At 41.2% G+C, this 17,271-nt stretch overlaps 2 protein-coding genes across 5 annotated transcripts in view; one reads left to right on the top strand and one right to left on the bottom strand.

Annotated features, from left to right (window-relative positions):
* The first annotated feature begins 1,391 nt into the window (after positions 1–1,391).
* On the top strand, positions 1,392–6,216 carry CAPS (calcyphosine). 2 transcript variants are annotated; one of them, XM_039338519.1, is made up of 5 exons: positions 1,392–1,527; positions 2,304–2,423; positions 2,859–3,036; positions 4,301–4,510; positions 5,514–6,216. In XM_039338519.1, the coding sequence occupies exons 2-5, from the start codon at positions 2,338–2,340 to the stop codon at positions 5,613–5,615; spliced, it is 576 nt and encodes a 191-aa protein (XP_039194453.1). In that variant the 5' UTR covers positions 1,392–1,527; positions 2,304–2,337; the 3' UTR covers positions 5,616–6,216. The 2 variants fall into 2 exon arrangements, with proteins under 2 accessions (XP_039194453.1, XP_039194452.1); XM_039338518.1 differs by having other exon boundaries at positions 1,426–1,578.
* A 2,724-nt stretch (positions 6,217–8,940) lies between these two features.
* Positions 8,941–17,271, bottom strand: part of RANBP3 (RAN binding protein 3) — a 42,012-nt gene continuing 33,681 nt past the window's right edge. For 2 of the 3 annotated variants that reach the window (XM_039338520.1, XM_039338523.1), the window contains exons 13-16: positions 15,959–16,079; positions 14,111–14,253; positions 13,291–13,471; positions 8,941–11,763 (exon numbers count right to left, since the gene is read on the bottom strand). In XM_039338520.1, the coding sequence (XP_039194454.1) occupies positions 11,720–11,763; positions 13,291–13,471; positions 14,111–14,253; positions 15,959–16,079 (489 nt within the window). In that variant the 3' untranslated portion in view covers positions 8,941–11,719. The remainder of the gene's footprint in view (positions 11,764–13,290; positions 13,472–14,110; positions 14,254–15,958; positions 16,080–17,271) is intronic. The other variant, XM_039338521.1, reaches the window with a different exon arrangement.

Raw genomic sequence — 17,271 nt, forward strand, 5'->3', positions numbered from 1 at the left:
CAAAGTCACGCTGATAGTTAAGCAGATCATCAGTGTGACTGCTGGGACATCCCTACAGTAGTGGCCAAAACTGTGGAAACCTTTTGGGAAAAGTGTACAGTAGAAATGCCACCTTTGGTTAAGTTTCCACCAATTTTTCTTCTAATTTCTTTATAACTGTAGCCTTATTCACTTAATAATACTATTTTACATTGCTTTCTGCCAGTCAACTCTGCACCATTACAAATCCATTATTACGTTTTACAAGCTCACTAAATGATAGAACAGAAAAAAATCCAACCAACTTGATACTGATCACATAACACACTGACAAATGTCCTCCTCTCAGCTTCAATACATGACATCAATAACTGAATCCTACTGTGATCTGATTGGCTCATTACCAAAACAAGATGACACCCGATTGGCTCTCTAAACACTCACTCTCATTGGCTACAATCAGATGAAGGAAAGCTGCCTGATATCAACCTAAGCAAGTTGTGCTTCCTTTTTCTGGTTATTTGGCTATAACTTTTCATAGAATACAGTACAGGTAATTGAACAAACTTTGTTGCATTACATTCTTGATTAAATTATCGTATATGCCAGTGTACAAGGCGACCCGGGCCGCATTCCTAGAACGTCGTCTTATACTCCGGAAACTACCAGTATTTCCGGCTTATAAGACGACTCGGCGTATAAGATGACCCCCGTCTTTGGCGCCAATTTTAGCGCTCACGGAAGTCACCTTATACGCTGGCATATACGGTATCTTTCCATTGATATATAATTTTATGGTACTATTCCAAAAAAAATGGTGTTATTAGCCATCAAACCTCAAAAATATACTTTTTCCAGAAGGTTTCCACAATTTTGGCCACTATTGTATAGGTAGATATTACTTGAGTCTGATGAAGTGCTGTGTAAATCAAAATACAGTATAGGCAATGGTAGAACAACATTAGAAATAACAAGGCAGCTTTCTCCATCTTGCTAATTCCTAAATGTGTTGGGATCAGAACTCACAGAATTCCCATTTCAGAGAAATTTCAGGAGTTCTTGTTGCAAAACACCAGGGTGGGAAAGGTTGGTCTATAAAATAGGATCTGTTGGTTTGTCAAAAAAAAAAAAAAACAGCAACAAAAAAACAGTCCTGCTTTGGTACAGGGTGAAATTAAAATTTCTTGGCACAAAAGTTGCTAACAATTGCTAATTGACAGCCGGTGATAGTCCTCACAATTGGACAACAAAGGAAGATCTCGAGACGGTTCCAGCCCAAATCTTTCCCGCTGATACCAAATCTTTCCCTCTGATACAGAGCTGTATTACCTCTTTTTTTTTTTTTTTTTTTTTAGCAGCTCTAGACTAAGATGAGCCGTGTAGGCTCCTGGCCCCTCCTGCCACCTTCCTATTTGGCCTGTGTCACTTCCTTTTGAGAGCTTTCCAGCACACCCAGAGTTTTCCCTTGACGAGGCCCTCCTGGCAACAGAGCAGGCGATTGCTATAGAGACAGGGAACAACTCAACAGAAGCCAACACGACAGTCAAAGTAAGTTCCCCGGTTCACGAGAAAAAGCAAGCAAACAAGCAACAATTGCAGGTAGGAATTAAACATTGATGAAAAAACGCCAGCAGTCTGGTTTGAGGGGCAGAAGGTAGGTTATACAGAAGAAGAGATGGAATGGAAAGATCCCCCCCCCCACTAATGTATGTTCACTGGAATGGACAGAAATGAAATGAACAAACATTTTGTGGCATTTTAGTCTTCAAGCTGTTTCTTTTTTTTTTTTTTTTCATTTTAATTAACTCACTTGGAAACGAAAGGGGGTATAAATACAGGTAATGTATTGAATATGATCGGGAAGTCTTCCCAACACAGCACGCAAAGTTAGAGCACGGAGCTACAGTGGAAATAAACTTTCCTTCTCTCTTTGATATAAACATACCTCTTTGCCACATACAATTTACACTCCAGAATTAGAAGGCAGGAAGACCAATCTGCCCCTCAATTATAGATTGCTTTGTGCGATATATTTCAGATGCACGTTGTCAATCACTGATCTGAGCTAAGATGGAGATTGTTACAATAATACACTGTATGTAATTCTCATTGCAAACGCTCCCCTGGACTAACCCCCAATGGTGCCAAGGAGGCACTGGAAGAGGACATTTTGCTGAAGTACCTGCTTTGATTGTTTTTGAACCAACGCTGGGACTTAGTTCATGATTGTAATAGTTTTAATTATGTCAGATGGAAATTTCCGAGGGCTGAAGAAGAGGGAAGAAAGCAGTGTACCTGACCATCCTTTTTGCTTCATCCTTTAGATCCTTTTTTTCCATCATAGCAAATATCTGCAGCATGGAAGGAAAAGGTACTGAAAGCATTGCCAAACTCAGAGCAAAGTGCTTGGAAAGAGGAGCTTCTGGGATTAAGGGACTTGCCAGGTACAAAGTATGAGATTATTCATATATTCTGGAAATAATTTCATTCGGATTATATTAAAGTGATCCTCCCCATCCCCCATCGCACCTATCCCTTTTCTTCCTTGTCTGAGGTTTTCTTTTTAATTGTTCTGCTTCATTCAGGATTAGTTTATCAATCATAAAGTAACTAACTGTTGTTGTTTGCCTGAAAGCCATAAGTCATTTAGGGACGTGAATTCTATAAGAAGTACAGGCTGAGCTTCTCCATGAGCTTTTCCATCCCTCTCTCTCTCCCTCTCTCTCTCCCTCTCCCTCCCTCTCCTCTCTCTCTCTCTCTCTCTCTCTCTCTCTCTCTCTCTCTCTCTCTCTCTCTCTCACACACACACACACACACACACACACACACACACACACACACGGCACTCACAATCCTATAATACATTTCATTCTTGGCAGATTTTTCCGCATCATGGATGATAATGGCAGCAAAACTTTGGATCTTGAGGAATTTGTGAAGGGTCTCCAGGATGCTGGAGTCCCCTTGGAAAGGGGTGAAGCAGAAGCAATTTTCAGCCTCTGTGACAAAAATAAGAATGGTACCCTGGACTTCAATGAATTCCTGCAAGCCCTGAGGGTAGGTAAAATAGTTAACCACTTGTACATTCGAATTAGCAGGTTGAGCTGGCACAGAAGGCATAGTTTCTCCTGTTATTTGTTTTTCTTCTCCCTTTCCCTCAGAGATATATTACCCTGTAAAACCATAGGAAAAGCTTGTTAAATATGACCAGCAATCTAACTAATGTAGCATCTGATTTTTAACTAACTGACAGTTAACTGCATTGATTGGAGATTTGGAATCCCGAAGATCAGAACTAATTAAGTGTTTTTAATCAGTGATATATTCTTCTCATGTATGAGGACTCTCTTTTCGACTAATAGCTGCTAATGTACTAGTCTCATCCTTTTAACAGATATGGGGAATCCCTGGCCTAATCCTGCTTGCCATACCAGACCCAAGGCCTTGACTGAAGTCCATATCCCTCCCTTTTTATTTAATCTTTACAAATGTGAATTGTGAGGTGCTTCTTTGGTGTAAATCAACATCTCTCTTTATCTAGAACAGACATGTCAAACACAAGGCCCGGGGGCTGGATGCGGCCCGCGAAGTGGTTTCATGTGGCCCGCGAAGCCATCCTGGAAACAGTGAGGGAATTGCCCCCGCTGCCTTGGCCCTGGCCCAGGCCAGCCGGGAGCCAATGTAAAATTTTGTGGTGGCCATCTATGCTGAAATGCATTAAATCTTACAGTAGCTCCACAAGGCCATCTAGAAACAGCGAGGAACCAGCCCCTATTGTGTTGGCCCCACCCCTTGAGTGCATGCTGGAGAGGTGTCACCCTTTGTGAGGAATGAATAAATGGACCACGCCTTGGCACTTGCCCCGGTCCCACCCCCTTCTGCCAGAGACCCTCAGATCTGTCCCACTCCTGCCCAGGCCCCTACAGGCACCCTTGACACGAACAATGTAGAGCTGGCCATGCCCACCCAGTAAGCCACACCCACTCCATCCACACCTACCCAGTAGGCCGCCCCCCTTGGCCACACCCACCATCCCCCCCCCCCGAGGGCAACCGCAATGCTGATGCGGCCCTCAATGAAATTGAGTTTGACACCCCTGATCTAGAAGACCCATGGCAGCTGAGAGGATGTTCATCAAATTTTTTAGTATGTCTCGCACATTACCAGAGGAAATCCATAAAGGCTTTCTTCTAGCACTAAAGATTCAGAGATTCTATTGAATTATTGTTGGTGATCCTTGAGAAATAGGTCCACCATTAATCTGGCTAAAAAAAAAACAAGGGAACTCCAACATTCTTGACTTCTTATCACTTTTCTTTAGCCTCCTATGTCCAACACCAGGAAAGACATAATTGCAAAAGCATTCCAGAAACTGGACAGGACTGGTGATGGATTGGTAACAGTAGAGGATCTTCATGGGGTCTACAACAGCCAGTCCCACCCCAAGTTTAAGAGTGGACAGTGGACAGAAGATCAGGTTTTCAGCGCCTTTCTGGAGAGCTTTGACTCTCCTGATGATAAGGATGGGAAGGTAAACAGCCAGAATGATCTCTTGGTGTGGCATTCTAATAGTTGTGATTCCAAACTATGTTTATTTTATCAAATTTAGAAGGACACACGTCCAGTGGGCATTTGAAGACACCCATTTGGGGAAGGCTGATCTAAGATATACAATAAAACCTTGAATTAATAGATCATTAGATGTTTTGTGTGTTGCTTCCAAATGTCCATTAGATTTGAATTTAAATGTTGGGCCAATTCATTCTGTTTGCAAATGACAAAAGTTGATGTAAATGATATAAATTGGACCATTTCAGAACATATGTCAGGATGCAAATGATATAAATTGTTAGCAGTGTTTTAAATATTTTGGCTGCCTTATATATGATTTTTAATTATAGTGTAACTGTTTTTAGTTGTTCTATGATTGTTCACCATCCAGTCACTTGTTTGAGATGGGCGGCTATAAAAATTGAATGAATAAATACATTTAAATGAATTGTTTGGACAATTTTGGATAAAATGGACTTGATCCATTTTGGGAGGAGGGAGCTAGAGAAAATGTTGCCCACTGGATCCAAAATCCATGAATGGAAATCTGTTAAACCAAGATTTTACTAAATTTGCAGATATAAATCATAACCGTGCAGGACCCTTTTAGGATGCTAAGATGTGCTTCCCAACCTTGGCCACTTGAAGATTCCCCCTGCTGGCTGGGGAATTCTGGGAGTTCAAGTCTACACATCTTCAAGTGTCCAAGGCTGGGAAACACAGCTTTAAAGTAGCCAAGAAGAGAATGCTTGTGAATGCTGCTTTTCTTCTCATCACATCCTTTCCATGACATTCTTTTCTTCTATTAATATGAATGGCCTAATACTACAACTATTTTTGGCAATCCCAAATATTTACTGTCTTGAAGTAAAAGTATTGCTTTGTCCAAGTATTTCAAATACTGAACCAGCATCAACCCCAATAAAACATGAGGTTTGGTCATTAGGGACAAACATTAAAATCTACCCCATATTTCTCTACAGATCACGCATGAGGAATTCCTGAACTACTACAGTGGAGTCAGTGCCTCTATTGATAGCGATGGCTATTTTGTTGACATGATGAAAGCTGCATGGAAGCTGTAGTGGCCTCAAGAGTTGGCATTCCCTTCTGAAGCATAGGAAACTTAGCACAACATATTCAGTACGAAATTCCTAGGACATTCTAGTGCAAAGTAGGTTTAGGACTTTGGGTAATGAGAATCCAGCTTGTACATGCAGGTAAGACATATGATTGAAAAAAAGAGGTTCCTCTAAATTGCCCATAATTAAGATGCTGCAATAGAAAGCTAACTATAGCAGAAGGGACTCTGGTTTTCCTGACTTCCATCCTTTTTCTGTTTTTTGTTTAAGGAAAGTTTGTGCTTTTTGGAAATCACTTAAGCTATAACATCCAACTAATGCTGGTCAAATAAAGGGGTTCAACTTCCAAGATCCCTATTGGCCATAATGGCTAGGGTTTGCTGGGAACTGTAGTTTGTCAGCTATCTGGAGAGACACAAGTTCCTAGCCCTTGTGGATTTATCAGTCTCTACACCGAAGAACATTTAACATTTTCCAACTCAGTGCTATGGGTTTGTCTATCAGTGCAGGATTCTATATCAACCAGAATAGTGAAAGGCTTTTATACTCTTTCCTGGACTTTCTTAGTAGATTTTCTCTTGAATAAAATATTCACCAACTCCAACTTGGTTGCTTGTTACTATCCAGTAGGGTGTAAAAAGTGGTACATGGTAAGGATGGAGAGTTAGCAATACCATCAGCTTAAGAAGTACACCTTATGGTCCGGAATTAGAATCCCACGGATTCTGAGACTAAATTATCTGTCTCAAACTTGGAGCACAAATGAAAACCCCTGGTCTTTTAAAAATTTCTAAAAGACACCACTTGATCTCTCTCACCACTATGTGTGCTGTTGTCCCAGAACCATGTTGTCCCATGAAGCAGCACAGCAGGACTTGTGTGTGTGTGTGTCCAAATGTACCCACTTTAAATTTTTAACTTTTTACAACTGACGGCAGAGAATGTTCTTTAATTAATAGTTTAATTACTCATTGTAATGGGAAAGGCAGCATCCCGTCAATTCTTGGTAACTTAATGAATATAGAGGGCTTTTTTGCAACAGTTTGAAAGTAGTTTGCCACTGCCTCTGCTAGTTTTTTTTTTTTAATTTCCATTTTCCAATCTAACCAAAACTCTGGCCTTCCCTATCAAGTACAGAACCAAGCCAAATCCTGTTCAGTTTGCTATCCAACCAAGACTGACCAGGTACTACCACATGCTAACATAATTGGGAAGAAGATTCACCTAACTTAGGGGTAGGCAACCTTGGCTCTTTTATGACTCGTGGACTTCAACTCCCAGAATTCCTGAGCCAGCATGGCTGGCTCAGGAATTCTGGGAGTTGAAGTCCACGAGTCATAAAAGAGTCAAGGTTGCCTACCCCTGACCTAACTGTACAGCATGGTGCAGACACATTTCTCCTAGGACTCCCAAACTGGAAATAGTTAAATGAAGTCAGACTGAAACAGTGTCAAACTTGTATCCTTTAGAGTGGTGGCAAAAATTGGTCAGCCTGAAAAGTAAATTATATGTTTTTCTGTAGAGCAGAGGGGCAAGCTAACTTAATTTCCCCGTGTTTTCCTCCCAGATTTTTTTTTCTGAAATGAGCGATTCAGATTTTATCTTTGTGAATGTATCTGGCATGTTAATACTTAATTCCAAGGATAACATGCACAAGCCCCAAAGCTGATCTTGGTCAAGAGATGAGAAGCTTTGGTCAAGCCTTTAGTCCCAATACACCCCAAACTGACATTTAGAGTTGTAGATGAGCAACAGGAGGTAAAAACTGGATTCATACATCCTATTATGCCGTACTTCATCTATAGTTCATTGAATCATCCATCACTGGATTGGTTTGTGTGCTTAGTGAAACCCAAGCAAGTATCATTATAGCTTAGCTTAGCTGTAACAGATTTTGGTCTGGATCCAACAAGGAATTTCATTTAACAAAAAATACTCAAGTAGTCCAGTGAAGAATACTGTTTTTATACATATTAAACCAAGGTTTGGTTAATTATAATTCACTGGCTTAACACATTTAGCTTAACATTGTTTTACAGCTTAGCATGAAGCCAACTAACTTGAAACGAAACCAGTTCTGGAATATCTTCCTCTTAGGGACATTTGTCCGTTAAATGAACTCCAAGTCTCAATTATTTTATTTCACAGTAGCCTACCTGATGACCCCAGCAAGACATGAATGCTTTAACACAACCAAGTAATTTTTAATTAACTTTTTTAAAATCTACTGACGTTAAACAGAATGCATTTCTCAATGTTAGAAAATGCCCTTAAAAAAATATATCTAAGAATACCTCAGTAACTAAGTCTCATTTTATGTCTGACACAATATAACCAGCTCTGATTCCAGTGTATTTCTAAATCCAGCTTCCTATTCGTAGAAGAGAATAGCTACTGTAGTTGTTCCAAAGGAGAAATCCCAGAAATGGCTGGCAGGAAATTGGATTTTATATAGCCTTTTTAACTTTATTCTTAAAGGACCCCTTATTACTTAATTGCTGTTCTATTAATAGCAGTACCAGTTTCAGACCAAGACAAAAACAGAACTTGTTGCCCGAAATGGCTGAGATACTTCTAAGAAACCCACAGAACATAACTATTCACGAATATTTTGTAATGGAATGTCAGTTTGATTCAGAGAAGGAGAAATGACTGCCAGGCCATCAAAGATATTTGAATCTAGTAAATTAGAACGTGTGAGAAAGGAACGAGTAACAGTGGTTTGGTTGCAGTAAGGTATAGGTTGCACTAAAGACCTTCGTCAGGCTTTTAGGATTCTGTTACAATAGCCAAAATATATTAATGCAGTATTTCTGAACAGTGGCAACTTGAAGATGGATGGACTCCAACTCCTAGAATTCCCCAGCCAGCACAGAATTCTGGGAGTTGAAATTCATCCATCTTGAAGTCGCCACGGTTGAGAAAACATTGCATGAAAAGCACATTTCAAGGTTTCTAGTAACTCTGTTTCCCGACTTTGCCTATCTAAAAGGTCTGACTTCAGTTTTGAAAGCCTTTCAAAGTTTTAACTTCTAACAAAAGGTGGAATTGTTCCGCTGTTTCTTTTTCATATATTCAAGCTTTCCAGACTTGAATATCATTTCTGTAACAATTTGGTATTCTCTTTTTCACAAATCAAACCGACAATCAGATCCATTGCCTCATTTCTGAATTTTGTACTCTTTTTGGGAGGCACTTTCATTAATGGCCATAAGATGGCAGAGAGTTCCTCGGTTAAGAGCCTTCCCACACAATCGTGCATTTCCACAAAAAAATGAAACTATGCTCCTCTCCGCTTCTCCTTGTATCATAGAATTACACAAAGCAGGACTTTTGTTACAAGTTTTTAATGTAATTTCCAAATACATCTGATATGACAATTGTACAGAAATCTTCCAAAACACATGGGTGTTGTCTGGTTTGTTTTTTGTTTTCTTTTACTTATCACTAATTGGCTAACGGCTTGAAGAAGAAAACAAATTTATAAAGTCTGTGTCTGGCCCAGCCAACTCTCCATCTCAGGAAAGCGCCCAAAATGCGTTTCCAGACAGTTACTGTGCAAGGAATACAGACTGTGGCTAGCCTAGAATGAAACGTAGAATCTCCTTCTCTTTGCCACAGCAAATCACTCCAAACCACCGTGTCCATAAATAGCTGCCAGATTGGTTTTGTTTTTGTTTTTTTAAAAAAGAACTCTGTGGGTAACTGTTTAAACATTCCATTGAATATTAACGTTTCTAGAGAAACCAGGTAGCCTCTTACCCTAGACGACTTTGGGTGCCTCCTTCAAATGCCATACACACAAATCCCACCCGGCCTTTTCACACAATCGCATCTGTACCAATGGGAGGATCCTCTTAACTCCAGATGTTTTAACAAAGGCAAATAAAATTACATCCTATTCCCATCTCACTCATACCTGTTATGCCAAAGTAACTTAAAAAACCAGATGTGCATCCACTGTTCTAATTAACTGTCTTAAAAGGGGGGGGGAGTGTCTTGTTAACACAAGTGGAAAATTATTCTCCCTAAAAGCAGCACAATTGCCCAAGAGTTACAATCGTATCAGTCTTCAGTGTTATTCAGTAGGTGGTTGGTATGTACATATCTGGTGCATTGAACTGAAACATAAGGGGAAAGGTTAAGTAAAAAAAAAAAAAAAAATCTGGTGAAGGCTGCACACATGCATGGCCATCCACTTTCTCTCCCAGGAAGGGAAAGTGAAAAGAAACTTTCGTTAGCTTGAAGCTCTTCCAAAATGACAAAGACAGGAGAAACGACTCAAGGGCAGACTTCTGAGACCTGATGAGAATTTCCATCCATTACACAGAGGCGGCAGTGCCTACGTTCCCCGGTTGTTTGTATGACTCAGCAACTCAAGACTCCATATTACAATGTCCTCGTTTTCCAGTGGACAGGACTGAAAAATAGGCTTCCACCCTCTTCTTGGTTTCAGGGCTCCCTTTGACAAGATGACGAGAGGCCGCCTCTTCGCTTCTCAACCACCACCGTCAGGCGGAATCGGACTGTGCCTTGTCCCAACTCTGTTGTTACCATCTTCATTGCAAATGGCTCAAATTTGGGTGTCCAACCGAGTCGTGTTCCTATCAAGACCAAGAGGGGAATAAAAAGGCCACCAATTCTTCTACGGAGCTGGTGAAAAACCTCCTGTTCTGATAGATGTGCCACTCTGTAGAGTCCTCAACAGGAAGTCACCAAAGCATTCCAAGTCTTTATGGCCTTTGCCCAAGAGGTCGCAGCCCAACTTACTTATCACACTCCATCTAAAGCCAGAAACAATCCTTTTAACATTGATCTTCTTTCAAGAGCTTTCCCAGTTCAACAAAGCCCTCTCTGGACACATCTCAATCAAACAAACCCACAGAGCCAGTGGCAGCCCAGGTTGATACTTAGGTAACTTGTATTTAGGCACAAACTGAAGATGCTTGCTGACCAAGAGAAAGTGCCCAAAGCAATACCTATTCGTTTAGTAATTGGCCAAGACTGGAAGAGCAGCTCCCCCCCCCTTTCAGGAAAATGAGGCAGTTGTTTCCTAATCAGCTGTTAAGCACCTTGGCAAGGCAAGAAGGAAATAAAAGATTATTTGAAAGGATTAAAAACAACCTGGTATATGAATACCTGTTATATATGTACACATGTGTGCCTGTGTCAGGATGTCTATTTACACAGTGGCTTCACTCTCCTTTAAATAGTAACAGAAACGTAACAGTACAAAACAGAAGGGGCCCACTTGGTCAACACACAAGAGTATCTTATTAAAATCTAAAAAAAAAAAAAAAAAAACAAGAATAATTAAAAAATAAAAGAACAAAAAACACACCCCCTTTCCCACTCCAGAGCTTGAAGGGTTTCCACCCCATCCGCAAACTCAGCAAAAGTCTTCTTGTGTTGTTTTTAACTTCCAAGAGGGAAAAAAAAATTCCCAAAGAGATGCCCTCCAGACAAGCCATACTATTGTCTGCAAAGTTTCCAATGGGACAAAAATTGTTATTTATCTTTATTTTTTTTTAAAAAAAAGAAAACGTCTTCCAGTTGAAATCCGACTTTTCTTCAGAAATGGTGGGAGAGGCAGAAACCACAGTGGGCGATGGGGATTTTAGGCAAGAAGAGACTGTGTTGGAAGGGTCCACGGCAGAGGCCATTGAGCTACTGGAGTTGGGGGATGGAGGAAGAATGCATGTGGCAAGACAAAGAGGTGCCACAGGCAAGCTATGGCAAGTCTCGGTGTGCCTGCCCCCTACAATGAATCACAAGTTGGGGAGGAGAGAAATGGTACTCTTTTCTCCCTGCTCATCAATATGATGAGCAATAAAATGTCCCAAAATCACATTCAGCCAGTTTTGTCCAAAGTCTGCTGTGTTTTGTTTTTAATATGGAATCAACTGATCCAGCCCCCCTGAAAAAAATTCAACACACACACAGAGAAAAAAAAAAAAAACACCCAGAACAGGGATGCAGAGTTCTTAAATCTCAGAGCCTCTGTTGCTGTCCAGAGCAAAAGATGGCCCGGGGCATGAGTCTCACAAAGGGCCCTGTGAAAGGGGGTTTCTGGCAGCTGCTCTTCCAAGTGGTCTGGATCGTGGCCGCTATGTACTGCTGGTTGTTTGCCCATCCACTTCATCAGTGGGACCTGCAATATGAAACAGGGAGGTTCATGTTCAAAGCAGGATTGTAGAACCGTTGCTTATTCGCAACGGGAATCAATTTCCTCCGTTAGTCCAGGCCAGTGGTGGCGAACTTATGGCACAAGTGCCAGAGGCGGCACTCAGAGCCCTCTCTGTGGGCACGCGCGCCGTCACCCCAGTCCTAGGCCTTCAGCTGAGTTTTATAAAACCTTTTCGCTTTAGGCCTCCGTCGCCGTGTGCAAAAAAAAAAAAAAAAAAAAAAAGGGTTCAATCAATCAATCAATTTCAACTTCTCACGGGAGGAAAAAAAGATCTCGCAAAGTCGGAATTGATTGATTGAACTTTTTAGTCCATCCAGTCTGCTGTTACCACTGCAGCCACACCCACCCAATGGGTCATGCCCACCCAATGGGCCACACCCACCCGGCACCCAATGATGCATAAGTGGGTTTTGGGTTGCAGTTTGGGCACTCGGTCTCTAAAAGATTCGCCATCACTGGTCCAGGCGGTTTTCATTTCCATTTCACTAGTTCATTCTTGATTAAGTAATTTATAGCCTACCCTTTCAATATGAAATCCCAATCAAAAAAACATAATACATTTTTTAAAATATTAATTTAAGCAAGTCAGATTAACCAGTCTGGTGCACTGATGTGCAAAGAGTTCAAGAAGAAACTTCAAACCATTAACTTTCCAAATCGCTGTTACCCTGCCCGGTATGTACGCTAATAGGACATTCCGCTCCCAGACCTATTGGGAAAACACTAGTAGAATATATACAAGGCTGCAATGCATTTAAACCAACACTTGTTGTTTTAAAATTTCTTTACCTTTTGTTCTTAAATGTAAAGAAATACATTTAAATAACCTCTGAACAAACTCCATCCTTACAATACCTAAGCTCAATAATGGAATAAAAAATAATGTCTTCCCATGATTAGCTTTGTTTCCATTCCCATGTCTTGAGTTAAAATTGGGTCTGTAGGTTCTCGAGAACAGAGGTCGATCAGAATGATAACATCCTACAAATTGTTATTCATGGTTGAGACATGCTTTGGGTATCTTTGGTAGTGAAATTCCAGAACGATCCCAAGACCGGAGGTATCCCCATCCATTGTTCTGAACAGAATACAGGTAGCTCTCAACTTACAACTATTAGTTAGTGACTGTTTGAAGTTACAACGGTACTGAAAAAAGTGACTTATGACCGCTTTTCATACTTATGAGCATTGCAGCATCCCATGGTCACATGATCAAAATCCAGACACTTGGCAACTGATTCAGATGTATGACAGTTGCACTGTCTCAGGGTCTACGATCAGCTTTTGTAACTTTCCGACAAGCAAAGTCAGTGGGGTAGCCAAGTTCACTTAACCACCAGTTAACAACTGCAGCGACTCACTTAACAACGGTGGCAAGAAAAGTGGCAAAATGGGGCTAAACTCACTTATCTGTCTTGCTTAGTAACGGAAACTTTGGGCTCAACTGTGGCGGTAATTTGAGGACTACCTATATCTCCGGAATCTGCTTACCGCTTCCAGGTGATCCCGAAGGGGCAAGAACATCATCATCGCTGTCTTCCTCATTGGATTGGGTCACTTCGGGCACTGGTGCTGCACTTTTGGTTTCTTGCTCTTGCTCTACACGACTCCGCAAAGCCAGGATCCGATGGTGCAAAGCTGCATATAGCTGTCCTGTGTCTTTAGAACTTGCCTAAGGTTTGGAGAGAATAGGTTAACTTTCTCATTAAAAGGACTGCAAACTGACAAGTAACCTGTCCAAATAGGTAAAGGTTTCCCCTGTCCAGTTATGTTGGTCTCTAGAGGGCGGTGCTCATCTCCTTTTCTTAGCTGAGGGAGCCAGTGTTGTCTGAAGTCATTTTCCATAGTCAGATGGCCAACATGGCTATACACCAAAGGCAAATGGAGTACAATTACCTTCCCACCGAAGTGACACTTCTTAATCTACTCGCATTTGCTTGCTTTCAAACTGCTAGGTGGGCAGGAGCTGGGGCAGGGACGGGAGCTCACCCCGTCCACTGTGCCTGGTCTTGAACCTGGGCTGTCACTTTTGCAGCTGACAACCTCAGCGTCTTTAATTGCTGAGCCACTGCACCCTCTTTGTCCAAGCATGTTTAGCCAAAAATATGATCTGCCTGCTAAGGAATTCAATGCTGACGTCTGTGAATCAAAAGCACGGCTTCGTGAGGCCACTCACAAAGAAGAATGTGCTAGACAGCATTCTAGTAAATGGATAATTATGATGAATCATAACCTCTAGTTGCAAGTAAGATGCAAGACTTCCCATAATGTCCTCTCAAAATATATCCACTGACTCAATCTGTGGCCTTACCAATATAAGGAACACTTTGACTCCTTGGTCTTCCGTGTCCATGGCTGTGATTCGGATGCTTTTCTCACTGGCTTTATCAATTTGCATCTGAGCCCACAGTTTGGTGTTCAGGATTAATCGCAGGCTGCCTTGTGTTCTCATTACTAGTTCAAAGTGCCACAGAGATGAAAGACACATGGTCAACTATTTTTTGTTAATGTCTGCATTCAAAAACAATAACTACAGTATTCATATAAATCCAAACCCATCAATCCAGATACCTTTGGAGTACAACCCCCTGAATTGGCAATTCTTACAGCAGGAAGATGAATTCCCACAACCCCAAGGAAGCAAGGACATTTGGAAGATCGTTCAGGACATAGTACTAAACATGATAGATTCCTTCTTCTTAGCTTCAATTAAATCAAGCATCCATTCTAAAGGAGGTTTGTGTGTATTCAAAAGCGTGTGAAGCTGTGTCTCTACCAAAGTCAACCCCATGCCATCACAAGTACTTCATTCTTAAAATCAATGGGGCAGGCAAAGGTCACAGGTAAAATGTTACAGAGGGATTTCACAGTGAGTTGAATAATAATGGAGAATGGGCAGGTTACGGTACTCAGATCAGAATTACTTTTTCAAATATTCTGGAGGAGTGATGATTTTAAGTGTGCTATATTTTACCTCACCAACATTTCTCAACCTCAGCAACTTTTAAGATGTGTGGGCTGGGAGCTGAAGTCCACATACCTTAAAGTTGCGGAGATTGAGAAACATTGACTTATTTATGCTTTAATCACTATTTTTACTTCTGATCTTAAACTAACAGTCATTGGACTAAATTAGGCTGGCAAAAAGGATAATAATAATAATAAAGTTGGAATGGACCTTGGAGGTCATCAAGTCCAACCCCCTACTCAGGCAGGTAACCCTATACCATTTTAGACAAATGATTGTCCAGTCTCTTCTTAAAAACTTCCAGTATTGGAGCATTCACTGCTTTTGGAGGCAGGTTGTTCCACTGGTTAATTGTTCTGTCAGGAAGTTTCTCCTTAGTTCTAGGTTGCTTCTCTCCTTGATTAGTTTCCACCTGTTCCTTCTTGTCCTGCCTTCAGATGCTTTGGAGAATAGCTTGACTTCCTCTTCTTTGTGGCAACCCGAGATATTGGAACACTGCTATCATGTCCCCCCTCGTCCTTCTCTTCATTAAACTAGACATACCCAATTCCATCAACCTTTCCTTATATGTTTTATACTACATAGCTCTCTCAGAATGTCAGGAAATCATCCTGATATTGTTCAACAATCACAGTCAGTTTCACGTATTCTTATATAATTTACGTTGTGGAAAGCTGATTTTCTCCCACGTCCTCTTTATTCCTTTTACAAGACCGGTATCTTAAAAATGCTTGACTATTAGAATGTGGATAAACTCATTGTCTACCAATAAGCTTTAATCACAGGGGCACCTGATGCCACAGGCTACCCTTGCAGCTACAAATGTCTAGGTGGCGCAGCAGTTAGAGTGCAGTACTGCAGGCCACTTCAGCTGACTGTATTCAGCAGGTCAGCGGTTCAAATCTCACCGGCTCAAGGTTGACTCAGCCTTCCATCCTTCCGGGGTAGGTAAAATGAGGACCCAGATTGTTGGGGGAAATGTAAATATATATATACATTGCTTACTGGTGTACACCGCTTAGATAGTGCTTGCACTTAAAGCGGTATATAAGTCTCATAAATAAATAAATAAATAAATATCCATAACAACTGGGTGGCCTGGAAATGGATCCAGGACTACATTGGATCCAACTGCAATCTAGGTTCCTGCCGTGGTTGGTTGGTTAGGTTTCTGGAGTCTTTTCCTCTTACCCAGCCGTGACTGCAATGTCCCATCATCCGTAGATGCCATGTCATTCAGCCTCAGAAGCCCTCGGCCTCTTTCCACCCAGGACTGGGAACTCTTATCAAAGACAAACAACTTGCATTGAATCTGTAACAGAAACATTAGCTGGAGAACTTTAACGAAGGCAGCAAACGAGGAGATCACAAACCCCAAAGCCTCCAATGCATTTGAAAAATGGGTTTTCATGGTCTCCCCAAATTCAAAAGTATTATTTCTCCATAGTAAGAAATATGGAAGTGCTTTCCATAATCCCTCTCATCTATATTACCAGATAAAGTAGCATTTAAAGCGGGCAAAATAAAGGAGATAAATCAAATAGAAATTGTAAACTAGGATGGTACTTCTACATTCCAAGGCAATTACCAACAAATACTAGATACACTAAAGAGGAAAATTTTTAGAAGCTTCATAGAACAGAGTTCTGAATTATCTAAGCTTTTGGTCTCATCCAGTAGGATTGATTATTGATATTGTTCACATGACTCTGTCAAGCCTCAGTGGACATATCTAAATGGAACCTCTGTCTATGGTCAGCTTACAGCAATGTTTCTCAACCTCAGCAACTTTAAGATGTGAAGAATTATGGAAACTGAAGTCCCCACATCTTAAAGTTGCTGAGGTTGAGAAGCATTATAACTCTGCTAAGTCACAATTTGCTTACTCATGATTTATGGATAAACTAAAAAACAAGCAACGTATATTACAGCTGAGAGTGGTGTGAACCTCAGACACAAACAAAGAGAGGAACACAACTTCACTTGGGAGTTCTCCAGAAACAACCGCAAACCGAAGGCTGGAATAGATAGGTGGCTCTTGGTCTGATTCAGCACAGATGTACTGGGATGGGTCTCCTTGCATAAAGCATCTAACTGCCCACTGTTGCAGAGCAGCTCTGTTACACGAATGTGGAGCCGAAGTACCAACATCAAGGCTGGAACAAGGAGGACCCTTTTCCCGTTGGCCCAAGGAGCAAGAGGGCAAGATTTAGTATTTAAATCATGGGGTTGTACAGGTAGTCCTCGACTTATAACCATTTGTTTAGAGACCGTTTGAAGTTACAACGGCACTGAAAAAAGTGACTTCTGACCGGTTTTCACGCGGCCGATGCAGCATCAGACATTTGGCAACTGGCTCCTATTTATCATGGTTGCAGTGTCCCCAGGGTTACATGATCTCCTTTTGCAACCTTCTGACAAACAAAGTTAATGGGGAATTCAGATTCACTTAACGACCGTGTTACTAAAGTAACAACGACAACGATTCGCTTAACAACTGTGAC

The sequence above is a fragment of the Crotalus tigris genome, unplaced genomic scaffold (genome assembly GCF_016545835.1).
Source record: "Crotalus tigris isolate CLP2741 ecotype Arizona unplaced genomic scaffold, ASM1654583v1 scf7180000017701.1507938, whole genome shotgun sequence".
Lineage (NCBI taxonomy): Eukaryota > Metazoa > Chordata > Lepidosauria > Squamata > Viperidae > Crotalus > Crotalus tigris.

What these genes read in the sequence shown, in the direction of transcription:
- CAPS (XM_039338519.1), top strand. Translation starts at nt 2,338, where the DNA reads ATGGAAGGAAAAGGTACTGAAAGCATTGCCAAACTCAGAGCAAAGTGC. An exon ending in AATTCCTGCAAGCCCTGAGG is followed by an intron (nt 3,037 to 4,300) that starts GTAGGTAAAATA and finishes ACTTTTCTTTAG; the next exon opens with CCTCCTATGTCCAACACCAG. An exon ending in CTGATGATAAGGATGGGAAG is followed by an intron (nt 4,511 to 5,513) that starts GTAAACAGCCAG and finishes ATTTCTCTACAG; the next exon opens with ATCACGCATGAGGAATTCCT.